This window comes from Peromyscus leucopus, chromosome 6 (genome assembly GCF_004664715.2).
Source record: "Peromyscus leucopus breed LL Stock chromosome 6, UCI_PerLeu_2.1, whole genome shotgun sequence".
NCBI lineage: Eukaryota > Metazoa > Chordata > Mammalia > Rodentia > Cricetidae > Peromyscus > Peromyscus leucopus.
The window spans coordinates 49,239,322-49,252,987 of record NC_051068.1 but is presented as its reverse complement, the minus strand read 5'-3'; the positions used below and the strand labels follow the sequence as shown (position 1 = coordinate 49,252,987).

The 13,666-nt window shown below is 38.7% G+C and overlaps 1 protein-coding gene across 1 annotated transcript; it reads right to left on the bottom strand.

Moving 5' to 3' along the window:
- Nucleotides 1-2,659: 2,659 nt before the first annotated feature.
- On the bottom strand, nucleotides 2,660-4,386 carry LOC114691733 (interferon-related developmental regulator 2-like). The gene has a single exon (XM_037207326.1). It carries the CDS (start codon nucleotides 4,384-4,386, stop codon nucleotides 3,070-3,072), a length of 1,317 nt encoding a protein of 438 aa, XP_037063221.1. The 3' UTR covers nucleotides 2,660-3,069.
- Between the last annotated feature and the right edge of the window lie 9,280 nt (nucleotides 4,387-13,666).

Below are 13,666 nucleotides of genomic sequence, written 5' to 3'. Positions count from 1 at the left end.
GATGAGGGTCTGTGATGATAATTAGGTTATTCAGCCATCTGATTACCAGAGTAGGCCAACTCAGACACCCTCTTGACTATTGCCAGTAGTCTATGGTGGAGTCATCCCTGTGGATTTCTGGGAACCTCCCTAGCACTCTGTTTCTCCCTATTCCCAAGGTGTCTTTATCATGGTATCTCTTTCCTTGCTCTCCCACTCTGTTCTTTTCCAGCTCAAAACTCCCGTTCCCCTAAACTCTCATGCCCCATCCCTTGCCCTCCATCACTCCCACTTACCCTCAGTTTGCCCATGTAGATCTCATCCACTTCTCCATCACTGGGCAATCCTTGTGTCCTTCCTAGGGTCCTCCTTACTAGCTAGCCTCCCTGGAGCTGTTGTTTGCAGTTTGGTTATCCTTTGCTTTATAACTAGTATCCACTTATGAGTGAGTACATACCATGTTTGTCTTTCTGAGTGTCTGGGTTACCTCACTCAGGATGATATTCTCTAGCATTTTCTCTCTATCCTTTAAGAGAATAATTTTCTTTTTTGCTCAACTTTGTCACAGAAAACAGCTGTGCAGTCCAAAGGCTGTCTCTCTTGTCTCTCTCTCCACACCCCCACATTTTCTCATTTGTTTCTTTATTCTCCTAGTGTGAGTTAGATTGTGTAAAAGCTTTAAGAAGAAATTTGCACAATAATGATTCTCTACCAGAAATAATCAGTACATGTTTAATCTGGATGTCCTAGAACACACTTTCAATCCAAGTACTTGTGAAGCAGAGACAGAGGATCACTGAGTTCAAGGTCAGCTTGAAGTTCATAGTGAGAAGCAAGCTAGCCAGAAAATGAGTGATAATCAAGCTCAAAACCAACAATAAACAAATAAATAAACATCAACACTTCTTTAGCACTGTACTCATAGAGTGGAGTATTAAGTTTTATTAATAACTAAGACAATTTTAAGAAATAACTTCCCCAGACATGAGTTCTCTGATTCGTTATCATGTTGTCTGCCCTAGAAACATATGCATGCAGGCAACTATGAATGGACTCACAGGTTGCTTTTACATATTTATTTTAATATGTAAATGAAACAACAACGGTTCAAGAAAAAGAGGCCTTGTGAAATTGGAAGGGAGAAGGAGTGTACATGGAAAGCATAATAGGGGAAAATGAAATAGTAAGATTTTAATTAAATGAATATACAAAGGACAGCAAAATGTAGAGTAAGAACTCTTTCTGTGTATCTCTGGGTGACTCTGTCCCATATGTTTAATATACTTAGTTTTTTTTTAAATATGTGTTTAGTGTGGGAAGTACACAGGTGTGCAAGCCCTTGAAAAATGCCAGAGTTGGTTCTCTCTGGCATCTGGGTTCGGCTGACTGAACTCGGGTCACCAGGCTTAGCAGCAAGCACCTTTACCCTTGAGCTTTCTTTTTGGCCTCAGTTCTTTTTTTTTTTTTTTTTTTTTTAACTTTTATTGGTTGTTTTTGGAATTCCCACATGTATTTTGATCTTACTTTTCTCCCCCTACCCAAAACAAGGTTTAAAAGGAAAACCAAAATTTGAACAAATAAAAAAAGGAAAAGAATCTTATCATGGAAGTCATAGTGTGGCCTATGGCAACACCCTTTAGTTCATTCATCTTTACTTTCAAGTGTTCCCTGCCAAGAGTCATTGGTCTGGCTCTAGGCCTCTAGCTTTGGTTACACCACATGCAATGGGCCCTCACTGGGACTCTTCTTGGCTAACCTGTTGTTGTCCTTCCTCGTGGAGATCCTTCTCTTTTGTATTTGTAGCTCTGTCTCTTTCAAATGCTGTAACAGTTCATAGGTGAGGAGATGTTGGGGTGGGCACTGCACATATATGATAGACATATCTATATGCAGGCCAAACACTCATGGCCCTTAGTTCTTAATTTACATTTTGATCCCTTCCTTAGAATTCATCATGCTTTTCAGTGATTTGTTTTAATTTGTTAAATTTCTGTATTTTCACAAATTAGTTATATGGATCTTGGCAGATGCAGTGTTATATGTCCACCATTGCAGTAATATATGGAATAGTTCATTGTATGAAAAACCCCAGTGTCTTTAAATATTCAATCCCCAATTTTCTTTTCCACATTTGGGGAAATAGATGATGTTTCTGTTTTTAACAATGTCATTGGAAGCACACTGGCTGTCTGCCATCTTGCATTCTCGCTTCACGCTTCCACTGTGTTCCTGAGACACACCTTTGTCTTTCCATGAACCACTGCATGTTCCTGAGACATACCTTTGTCTTTCCATGAACCACTGCTTGTTTACCATCAGTGAAGACTAACATTCTATAAGAAGCAACTTCCTTAAGCAGTGTATGCATGTGTCTGATGAAGGGTGATTTTACTTCTTTAGATTTGGGTGATTTAGAATATTAGAAGTGTTTGTCTGAAAAATTGTGATGAGTAATTTATTTCCTCTTCAGCAAGAACTATATCATACCTAGCAAACTTTGTATGGTGACAACGTCACTCACTCATATGGAATATAGTGCCTCATCTATCAAGGAATGGTGATATTGTGGTAATCAGTTATTATTTGAAATAAAGGATTTACTTTTTAATTTTTTTACTGAAAATATAGTTATTTTCATACAAAATTCTTCTTTTTTTTTCGGGGAAGAAATTCTGTTTAATTCTCTTGTTTTTAAAAACCAGCACACACATCCGGTCTAGGCAGCTTTGCCTACCTTATGCCATGGTGGACAGGTGCCAGACCCCCAAAGGAAGTGGCCCCAGGGGCAAGGTCTAAAAAAGGAAAGGGACAGTCTTTTCTCACCTGCCCCTCAGCTCTGGGGCTGGTGCACATTTGATTTTACCCGAGACAGGGCAGGCTGAGGCCATAGCCACAGGGCTGAGTGCAGATACAAAGGGCCAGTCTTAAGTGTCCTGCTCCCATCCCCTCCCACATTTGTCTATTTTTGGTTTCATCGTTTAAAAAAAAAAAAAAAAAAAGTGACAATCACTGGCGGAGACCAGTTCTTGCACTGTCTTCTGTTAAAAATATGGCAAGGGTATGGGTAGCCTTCTCATTGGCCAGTCCGCTTCACAAGACATCCGCCCGCTTGTCCCTCGCACGACTCCGGGCCTTGGTCCGGGCTTTGAAGGCTGCAGCATTGTACAGGTGCTTTTCAAAACGTGAAATCTTGCAGGCCTTCAGGGCGGCGGCATCCAGCACCAGCACAGGACCCAGGCCAAAGATGTCCCGGAGAAGCCCGTTGTTCTGGAGGTGATAGTGCATGCCAGAGCCCAACACATCCTTGAAGGCTGTGCAGATGCGGTGGCGAGCCCAGCTGTCTATGCAGAGCACTTCCAGTCCAAAGCGGATCGTTTCCTCCTCACATTCACCACCCTCAACGAAGTGCAGCACAGCTCGGAAAATGGAGCGCTGGCGTCGACGGTCAATCTTGGCATGGTACTTATTGATGTCAGTGGCTAGAGTCCGCAGGGAACCACAGAGAGCCCCCATGTCCTCATAAACAAAGTCCTCCTCAAGGTCCCGGGCCAGCTCAAAGAGCAGGGCGATGGCTTCCCCAGCAGCAATCCGCAAGTTCACACTCTCACTGGACAGGAGCTGCGGCAGCCGGGGCAGCTGCCTGTCAAGGATGTGGTTGATGTGGGTACTAGGACAGATGGTGAGCAGCAATGCCCAGGCCTGCAGGGCAGCACAGAGCAGGCCATGGAGGCTGGCAGGGACCAGAGCAGCAGTGGAGCCACTGGTGCCATAGGACCAGGTGAAAATACTTTCCAGGCAGGCCAAGCAAGAGACCAGGTCCTGGACATCGGTGACAGCCACATAGCAGCCCAAGCCGAGAGCAGAAGCACAATGGAGCCGGGCAGCGGGGCTTGCCATACTGTCACTGAGCACCGAGATGAGCAGGGGCTGCAGGCTATGGAACAGCTCCTCGCCCTTGGGTCCAGGGCCCAACTGCACACAGAGCAGGCCTAGCACTGAGGCAGCCAAGGCCTGTTCTTCACCCTTCCCTTTCTTAAGGCACTTTTCCAGGGCACCCGACAGTGTGAGGCTGCGTTCCAGCAAGAAGTCAGGAAGCAGGTGGGAGGCCAGGGCCAGGCACAGGCTCTCCAGAGCTCCTTGCCGGGTCTTTGCACTCTTGTCAGTGAGGCAGTCCACGGAGTCCTTCAGCTTTTCCTCCAGGTCTCCCTGCTGGCTCTGCCCATCCACAGTTTCCCCATCCAGGCAGTCCTCGGCAGTGGTACTGAGCAGGCTGGGACATTCACTGGTGTTGCTCCAAGCCTCACTGGCTGCTTCATCCTCACCGGAACCTGAGTCGGCCTGGGCACTGCTCCTGGTACCTACTCCACGGCGCTTGCTGAGCGCATTGCCCTTCGGAGCACTAGGCATTCCTGGAACCAGCAGTCGGGGGACACGGTAAGGGGGCGCGGGGTCAGGGACCCGGAGGGCGGGGCCTCCAAACCAGCAAAACGCTGGCCGGTGTGCGCTGAGTTGAGACTGGGGAAGAGGACAAGAGCCACACGCCGCGTGTGCCACCATCTTCGTGAGGCGCCCCGCCCTACAAAATTCTTTTAATATGGTTTCCCCCTGCACATCTCTTACCAGATGTTCCACACCTCTCTACCTTTCCAACGCAAGGCCTTCTTTTTCCATCTTTATGCTAGCGCACTGTTATTACAAAGCTTGTGGGGGGAACCAAACAATAACTGATTTGACTAAGGTTCTCTCCACAAGATGTAACCCGTACTTGACATTACTCCTGTGACCAAGAACGTGAGACTAGATAGCCCAGGGACCGAGGTTAAAACTAAATAATGTTGGTCTAGAATCATTGTAGTAATAAAATGACTCCTAGTGATATTCTTCTATATTCATTGACCAATGCCTTGTTCAGCTATCATCAGACAAGCTTCCTCCTATAGCAGTTGGCAACAAATACAGAGACCCACGGGTAACATTAAGCAGAGAGTGAGAGACTTTTAAACACTCAGCCCTAAATGGGATGTCATTATCAAAACCCTCACCTTGGTGCCGAGGGAACCCCACAGAGGAGGATGCAGAGTGTGAGCCAGAGGAGATGGAGAGCACCAAGAAAATAGGTCCCCCTAAACAATATGAACAGAACTCTTATTAATTTAGAGTCATATCAGCATGCATAGAGCTTGTACAGGTCTGCTCTGATTGGCATTAGTGATATCTACTCTATTAATCTTCAGAGGGGCAAAGAAGCCCTGAATGAGAAAGAAAATTGAATCTTTCATCATTAAGAAAGATAGGGCATAACAGACTTTCTTTGTATCTTACATACATAGCCCAGAGTACGTAACATTCATGAGTCAGAAGAAATTTAACTTTGGCTGGATTTATAGAAAATGATTTTCACATAAAAATGCTCTCCTTTGCCAAAAGTGTGCACCATGTTTGATTGTATAAGGGAGGTAGAGTACTATGTGTAATAATTACATTTTATTTGGGGAGATAAGTACAAATACTAATTATAGGAACAAAACTGAAGAAGTTTCTGACTGAGCTATTTCCACACAAACATCTCAGGAATTCCCTGTTGCTGGCCCTGTATGACCACATTATAGTGGGTTTTCAACTTTAATTTAAATTATGTAATTAACTAACACCAAATCCAGTTAAGAAGCTTCCCTTGCTGATAAAAGTTCATTATAATAATTTTAATTGTTTTTGCACTTTGAGAAGAGTGAACAGTCAATTTTCAGCTGGTTACTTAGAAGCATTAAACTCGATCATGAAGTGGGTATCTTTGCCTTGAGAGCTCTATGAATGCCAGTCACCCGGGGAGACTTATATCTCTGTGTGACACACAACTATTGTCTTCTGTGTCTTTCTGACATAGCAAATCACAGTTTTTAAAAAATATGAATTGCTGTCTACAGTTGTTAAAATGTACTGATACTTGATGCTGAGAGATACTCAGATCAAAAAACTGATCAAACAATAAATACATGCTTTGTGATGGTTCATAGCAGGTGTTTGTTATTGGCATTGAGTTTTGCTTTACCTTCCTGTCTATTTTCTTCTAATAATTATGCTTAATTTGGAAGACTGCACATAATAGAATTATATACACATATATGCATGTATATGCATCCTATATATGTCATATGTATATGTGTGCATATATATATGTATGTATATCCTAATACAAATAATAACTATGGGAATAAAATGTGATGTGTGTGTGTGTGTAAACCCATAACCCATATCTATTTCCATATATGTGGATTTAAATATATGTGATTTAAACAACCTTCCTAATTTAAATTGACTTAATGCTATGATTTACTTCTTGAAAAGCAGTGATGGTTTGTTAAATTTTATGTATTTCTATGGTAAATAAGAAAAGGATTGCATAAGCTTTGGTTTCATATATTTTTAAGATTTGGTGGGAGCCTCTGTGTAGTTTCAATTGGAATATGTTGTATGTATGCATGACATTTTCATAAGATAAATAAGAATAGAATAAATATCTCAAAAACACAAAAGTGCATTATGTTTTATATAATACAGATCACAAAATGTAAGTTCTTAATATTCATCAAACACATTATTCAAACTGAAAGAGCATTGGACTGATGACTAAATATTTGATTAATTTTCTAGTTTCACATTAACATAAAGTTTCACAATTTGCATTTGTTCAACCAAAATGCTACAGGCTTGAAACAGTATCATGCATGGTATCTACTGTCACAGTATTTTGATTATAAAAGTAGAGTACAGTAAATTGTAGAAAAGAAAGAAAATTCACTTTGATATTAAGTAAAAAAAGATAAACTACTTTAATCAACAATTCTAATATCAGTATTTTTAAATGTATTTATATTTTATTTCCCAAAAAATCATGTTTCCTGATGAGAACACTGATTTCTCCATTTTTACATGATACATTGTCACTAAATAAAGAAAACTGAATTAAGGCCACAGTGGTATCTCTTGACACTGTAACACTACTACAGTCTTAAAAAGACTTCTAAAGTAAATAAAATGAACTAATTAGTACTTTGTTACTGATAAGCACATAGAGACTCTCTCTTTCTCTCTATTAATATACTTACCACATTATCAATGTGTGATAAACTGCTATTACTGATGTGTAAATTAGTAAGGTTTGATGAATGTCACTAGATCAAGCATCATAAAGCCATAGCACCCAAAGGTGTGGTTTTCTATCACTCCATCAATATCTCTTTACTTTTTTCTCCAACTACGTCCTCAGGCATTCAGTGATTTGTTTTTGCTCACTGTCTTTTGCATTTTCTGAACGTTTAAATAAATAAGATATGTATTCTTTTTGTATAATGTTTAATATTTATTTTAGTGATTTATTTATTCTGAGTACTTTTCAGTAGTTTACTTCTGTTTATTTCTTAGTAGAAGTTACTGTCTTATCACACAGCACAGCTTATCAATTCATTTTTCTATTGATTATTATTTTGTTTGTATTATGTTTCATCTATTACAAATAGTACACATAGCCAGGCGGTGGTGGCACAAGCCTTTAATCCCAACACTTGGGAGGCAGAGCCAGGCAGATCTCTATGAGTTTGGGGCCAGCCTGGTCTACAGAGGGAGATCCAGACAGGCACCAAAACTACACAGAGTAAAGCTGTCTCAAAAAAAAAAAAAATAGTAAACATATACACATTTATTTTTGTAATGATTTAGAACTTATTTTCTATTAGGCATATACATAGGTATGAAATGACTTTCAATTTTTTAATCTTTTTTATTGTTTTAATTAATTAATTAATTTTTTATATTTTTCCAAATGTTCTTCAAATTATTATATGAGTCACTTACAAATATATATATATATATATATATATATATATATATACACAGAGTAAACTTGTCTCGAAAAAAAAGTAGTAAACATATACACATTTATTTTTGTAATGATTTAGAACTTATTTTCTATTAGGCATATACATAGATATGAAATGACTTTCATTTTTTAACCTTTTTTATTGTTTTTAATTAATTAATTATTTATATTTTTCCACATGTTCTTCAAATTATTATATGAGTTACTTACAAAAATATATATTTATTTTCCTGCATGTCTATGTCAAACTTTGTATATTCTGGTATTTTAATTCAGACATGCTCCCATGCATGTGAAGCTATCACATCATAGTTTTAGTTTTTGTTTTCAAACTTACTGCGATTGAATATATACTCAAAAAACAGTTGTCACATAAGTGTTTTTTATAGTTACACTAGAGTTAGAATATTTAGCTTATTAAAATGTTGCTTTTTCCCTCCATGCTAAATTTCATTCAGTTTTGAGGCATTATATATTCTAGAAACAAATTACTATCATATACCTGCTTTGCAAATTATCTCTTATACTCTATATATTTTCTTATAGTTGTCTTAGAAAGAAATATCGTAGGCATGTATATGAGTTATTTCTCTTGTCATTATAACAAAATAGGTGGTTGAGGCAACTTCTGAGAAGGAAAGGTAATTTTTCTCAGGGTTTCATGGAGATGTTTTGGTCCATCATAAAGTTGGGGGGCATGAGAACAAGAACAAATCAATTTGTGTTGGCAGAAACTCTTACTGTCAGCCTCCTTCAAATGGTAGTCATCAGGGAGCACCAATCACAAAACAGAGCCTAAAGTGAGTATGAATTTGGAAAATTTATTCGCAATTTTCAGTTTCGTACAGCCAACTCCACATCTTAAAATGCCCACAGTCTTCACAAGCTGAGAAATCAAGGAATCAAAATGTAATTATGTGGGCAATATTTCATATTCAAGTCTTTTCTCTTCCTGGCTCATGATCACCTCACAATGTTCTTCATTTTATTTATCCATTCTTCAGTTGAAGTGCATCTAGGTAGTTTCCAGGTTCTGGCTACTCAATGGAGTACTACTCAGCAGAGAAAAACAATGACATCATGAAGTTTGCAGGCAAATGGATGGGACTAGAAAATATCATCCTGAGTGAGGTAACCCAGACTCAGAAAGACAAACATGGCATGTACTCACTCATAAGTGGATACTAGATGTAAAGCAAAGGATAACCAGACTGCAACTCACAACTCCAGAGAGGTTACCTAGTAAGCAGGACCCTAAGAAAAACACAGGGATCATCCAGTGCAGAGAATTGGATGAGATCTACATGAGCAAACTTGAGATGAGGGGAGTAATGGAGGGCAAGGGTTGGGTGAAAGAGAGCTTAGGGGAGCAGGAGATCCCAGCTGGATCAGAAACAGAGTGAGAGAACAAGGGAAGAACTACCATGATACATGAAGACTCCATGGGAATAGAAAGAAGCAAATTGCTAGAGAAGTCCCCAGAAATTCACAAAGATGACTCCACTATAGACTACTGGCAATGGTTGAGAGAATGCTTGACTGACCTACTCTGGTGATCTGATGGCCAAACACCCTAACTGTCTTGATAGAACTCTCATCCAGTGACTGATGGAAGCAGATGCAGAGATCCATGGCCAAGCCCGAGGTGGAGCTCCAGGAGTCCAATTGATGAGAGAGAGGAAGGATTCTATGTAGCTGGAGAATTTCTCTTCAGCTCCTGCCAAGTCCCTCCAATCCTGAAGCCCACTTATAAAATAAACACACAGACTTTTACATTATTTAAACTGCTTGGCCTTTAGCTCAGGCCTATCATTGTTTAGCTCTTACTCTTACATTTAGCCCATTTCTATTAATCTATACTTTGCCACATGGCTTGTGACTTACTGGTACCTTACATCTTCCTTGTCCTGGCGGCAGCTCCACACAGTCTCTCCGTCTGCCTTCCTGTTCCCTCAATTCTCCTCTCTGTTAGTCCCGCCTATACTTCCTGTCTGGCTACTGGCCAATCAGTGTTTATTTATACAGAGCATTATCTACAGCAATTATATGAGCAAGAGATATTGAGACCATGATTTGAAAAAGCACAGGGACAAATAGCCAAACTAGAGAAAACACATGAACTATGAACCAACAGCTGAGGAGCCCCCACGGAACTGGACTAGGCCATCTGGATAAGTGAGACAGTTGATTAGTTTGAACTATTTAGGAGGCCCCCAGGCAGTAGGACCAGGACCTGTCTTTGGTGCATGAACCATCATTTTGGAACCTAGGGCCTATGCTGAGACACTTTGCTCAGCCTTGGTGCAGTGAGGAGGGGATTGGAGCTGCCTCAACTGAATCTACCAGGCTGAGCTGACTCCTCAGAGGAGACCTTGTCTTGAAGGAGGTGGGAATGGGGGGGTGGATTGGGGAGAAAGGCTGGAGGGTGGGAAGAGGGAGGACAGGGAAATCTGTGGCTGATATGTAAGACGACTAGAAAATCTCTTATATAAAATTAAAAAAAAAATCTAGTTTTTAATCCAAGAAATCAAAAAAAGAAAGAAAAGAAAATGTTCTTCAATGTCTTAATAGTACCAATGTTCAAAAGACTACATCAAAATTAGACAGATGGTATAATTCGATGGCATAAACTTTGCAATCTATAGCTCAATTTTAAAAACCCTAGGTAAATAAAAGTAAAATCTAAACTCCAATTATCTTGTGCATAGCCAATAAGATGTAGGTCTGTCTTGCACCGTGCACATGATTTTACTCTTCAGCTGGCTATGTCTTGTTCCTGAAGCTTTTTCTAGGTGTTGATCCATTTTCCAGTACTGGAATCCATAGAGATTTAAGCTGTAACTTCCACCGTTGCCTTAATATCCAATACCAGGCCTTCACACAGTTAATCTGAGCCCATTAAATATTAGCTGTTATCGCAGTATTTATTATTAGAATTTGATACAAACCCTAGGATCTCTTTTTGCATGGTTGAAAATCCAGCACCTTGAGCAAAGTTTCAAGTTCTGATGCCAACTAAGGGAAGAGCCAAACCCTAGTGTTCCATGACAGCAATGATCTCTGAGAACTTAAATGCCTGAATATAGCAAGACATAACTAGCTAAATATATATATACAGAATGGTGTAGAGCTGAAAGATTTCAAATAAAAAAATACTAGCAATGGAGAGACTTCTCTCCCTATCTTCAGATGTCTCCTAGAAATAAGACAAGCTTATAGTCTGCTGTAACTTTATTTGAGTTATAAGTTCTAGCTAATGTTATCAGGACAATAATCACACTGGAATTATAAGTTTAATCAAAGGAGAAACAATGCATCAATATTGTAGGGAAATGAACAGAAGTCTCTCTTAATAAATTGCATAATTACTTTTTTAAAAATTAATAATGCTATAAAACAATAGGGTATAATAAGTGAAACAAGCTTTTAGGGTGCACTGCTTTCATTTTAGTAATAGCAATGAAATCCATGTTTAGTGATTAATTTTGAATACTGAATCTCAAGGGCACATGGACCTGTACTTGTATTAAAAGTGTAGTTACTTATGCTATTCTCTTGTAATCCCTAATCTCAAATCTGGTCATTTTGGTGAAGCTTGGATGAACTCAAGATGAGAGAGAGACATGAAAGACAGTGAGTTTCTTCAGATCATAACACGATTCTGGGAACACTGCTTTAGCAGTCCCTATGAGTGCTTCATAATCATTGTAGAAATGGAGGAATACGATGGTACACATTTTAGAATAAAGTTGGGCAAAGCCTTTGATATTTTAAAGCTTTAGATCATTTATAATGCAGCAATAAGTCATTATGTAGCTTTAAAAACAATGTATTAAACTTCCCTCCATAATCTTCTAAAAGGTTTAAAAGTATTTAGGAGGCTAAGTTTGCCAGAGACTAAGTTCGCACATTAGAAAACAAGACTGAAATGTTTTTTTTAAAAAATGAAGTTACATTTAAAGCATGCTATTTTAAGACAAAAATGAAACAAAGAAACAGAGTTGAATCACCCACTCTTTTTTTCCTCTTAATTCATTTACATGATGATGTAGAAGATTTGTCCTGTTTAATGTAGAAAAAAATTATAAATAAATGAAACACATAAAAATGTATGTTTTGTCTTCAACACATTCCTTTGGTCTAGTAACTCAAGTTTCATCATCATGAGAAATCTACCAGTTCATTCTTAGAAAGGTATTTGGTAGCTATCATTATTGTTCCTTTGTAACAACTTTAATTATTCCCAATGGCTGGGGCAGCATAATTCCTCAATAAGAAACAGAGACACCTTGCTTCATTTAGCTTTTCACAGTCAAAAGTATTAGAGCAACCTCATTTGACTATTTTGCTAAGGAAGCCTGCCAGCTGTAATCCCAGTACAATTATTGTTTTCACAAAGTGTACTAAATCTGTCAGCAAGAAATACATGAACTACTGTATAATAAAGCTGTTAAGAAGGTGACCTAGTTGCTACACCACAACTGTTTCTACTGGCACAGGCAGCTAGCCAAACCTGCTGACTAACAATGTCTTGTTAACCAACACAATTAGAGTGTGCTTTTTTTTTCATTATTTGGAGAGAGATTTCAAAGGATTAAAGAACAATTTCATAGAATTTTTGGATCTGAACCACCTGAAATTTTCTGAAAAGATTATTACGGAACATGAATGCCAAATCTTTATAAACAAGAAACAAAGGAAATAGTGTGGATTAAGTGGCTCCTACACACTGTCGCTTAGTCATACCATTTCTTGATGATCTCAGAAAAATGTGTAGTAGGTAGTAAAGAAAAAAGAATTGGAAATTTAATAGATTATTTTCCCAGATACTGTTATATATCACTAACAAAGCTTAAATGCATAATAAAGTGAACTTTAATTTTAAAAGTTTTCCTTCAAGTCTCAGTTCTGTGCAAGCATGTGTGATTTATCTCAGCATCCAATTGAATACACTAGTGGATAAAACATGTTTTACTCATTATCCATGTACCAGTATATTACCTTTATTTAAAATTTGCAATTGATAAAATTCAACTTATTCTAAGGTGTTCTAGGTAATTTTATTATTGAATTAAGTCAAAAAAATCACACATAAATTCTAATTAAAAAAACTTGCTAGATTTTCATAGACCAAGCATCTCTATGCTCATTGAAACCAACTAAGAAACAACTTTGTCAGTTTCTCAAAAATACTAGTACTTAAAAATTCTAAATTCCCCACCTTCTCATATGGTAACACACATTCTAACTCTGGGAATAATACATTAATTGCTCTTTTTCACAATATGTAAAGTGGACTAAAGTACAAGGAACTCTTCAGCAACTGACTTCATCTGGACAACACTGTGGTTCTAAAACTCATCTGTAGTATGTATCTACAACTGATCATGGTAGTCAACACAATCTTGATGTGTAGTGGGTAGTTTTTCCAGCTTTGACTTGGAAATACTATCCACAGTGAGGCCTCTGGTAACTGTAACACCTTCCTATGATCTGTCCCTAGGGCAGGGCCGAGATGGGAGCCCTTAAGACCCGAGATCCAGATGTACCAGCTCTCTTGGTTCCTGGTGATCCTGGATGCTGGATGGTAGACCAAGCAAGGTTCCCCAGACAACACCGCTGGACTATACTTCACATCTCCCAGAAACTGTAACCTATCCCTTTAGGTGTTGTAAGTTACCCCCAAATAAACCTCCCTTTTAACTACATGGAGCTGCCATAATAATTCCCACAATATTGATGATTGTCAGTGCACTCAAAACATTGTTGATTTTCAGCAAACAATAAGCATATTATGTTTTTAATCAAACC

Excerpts from the sequence above, each read along its gene's own strand:
- LOC114691733 (XM_037207326.1), bottom strand. The coding sequence starts at position 4,386 with ATGCCTAGTGCTCCGAAGGGCAATGCGCTCAGCAAGCGCCGTGGAGTA.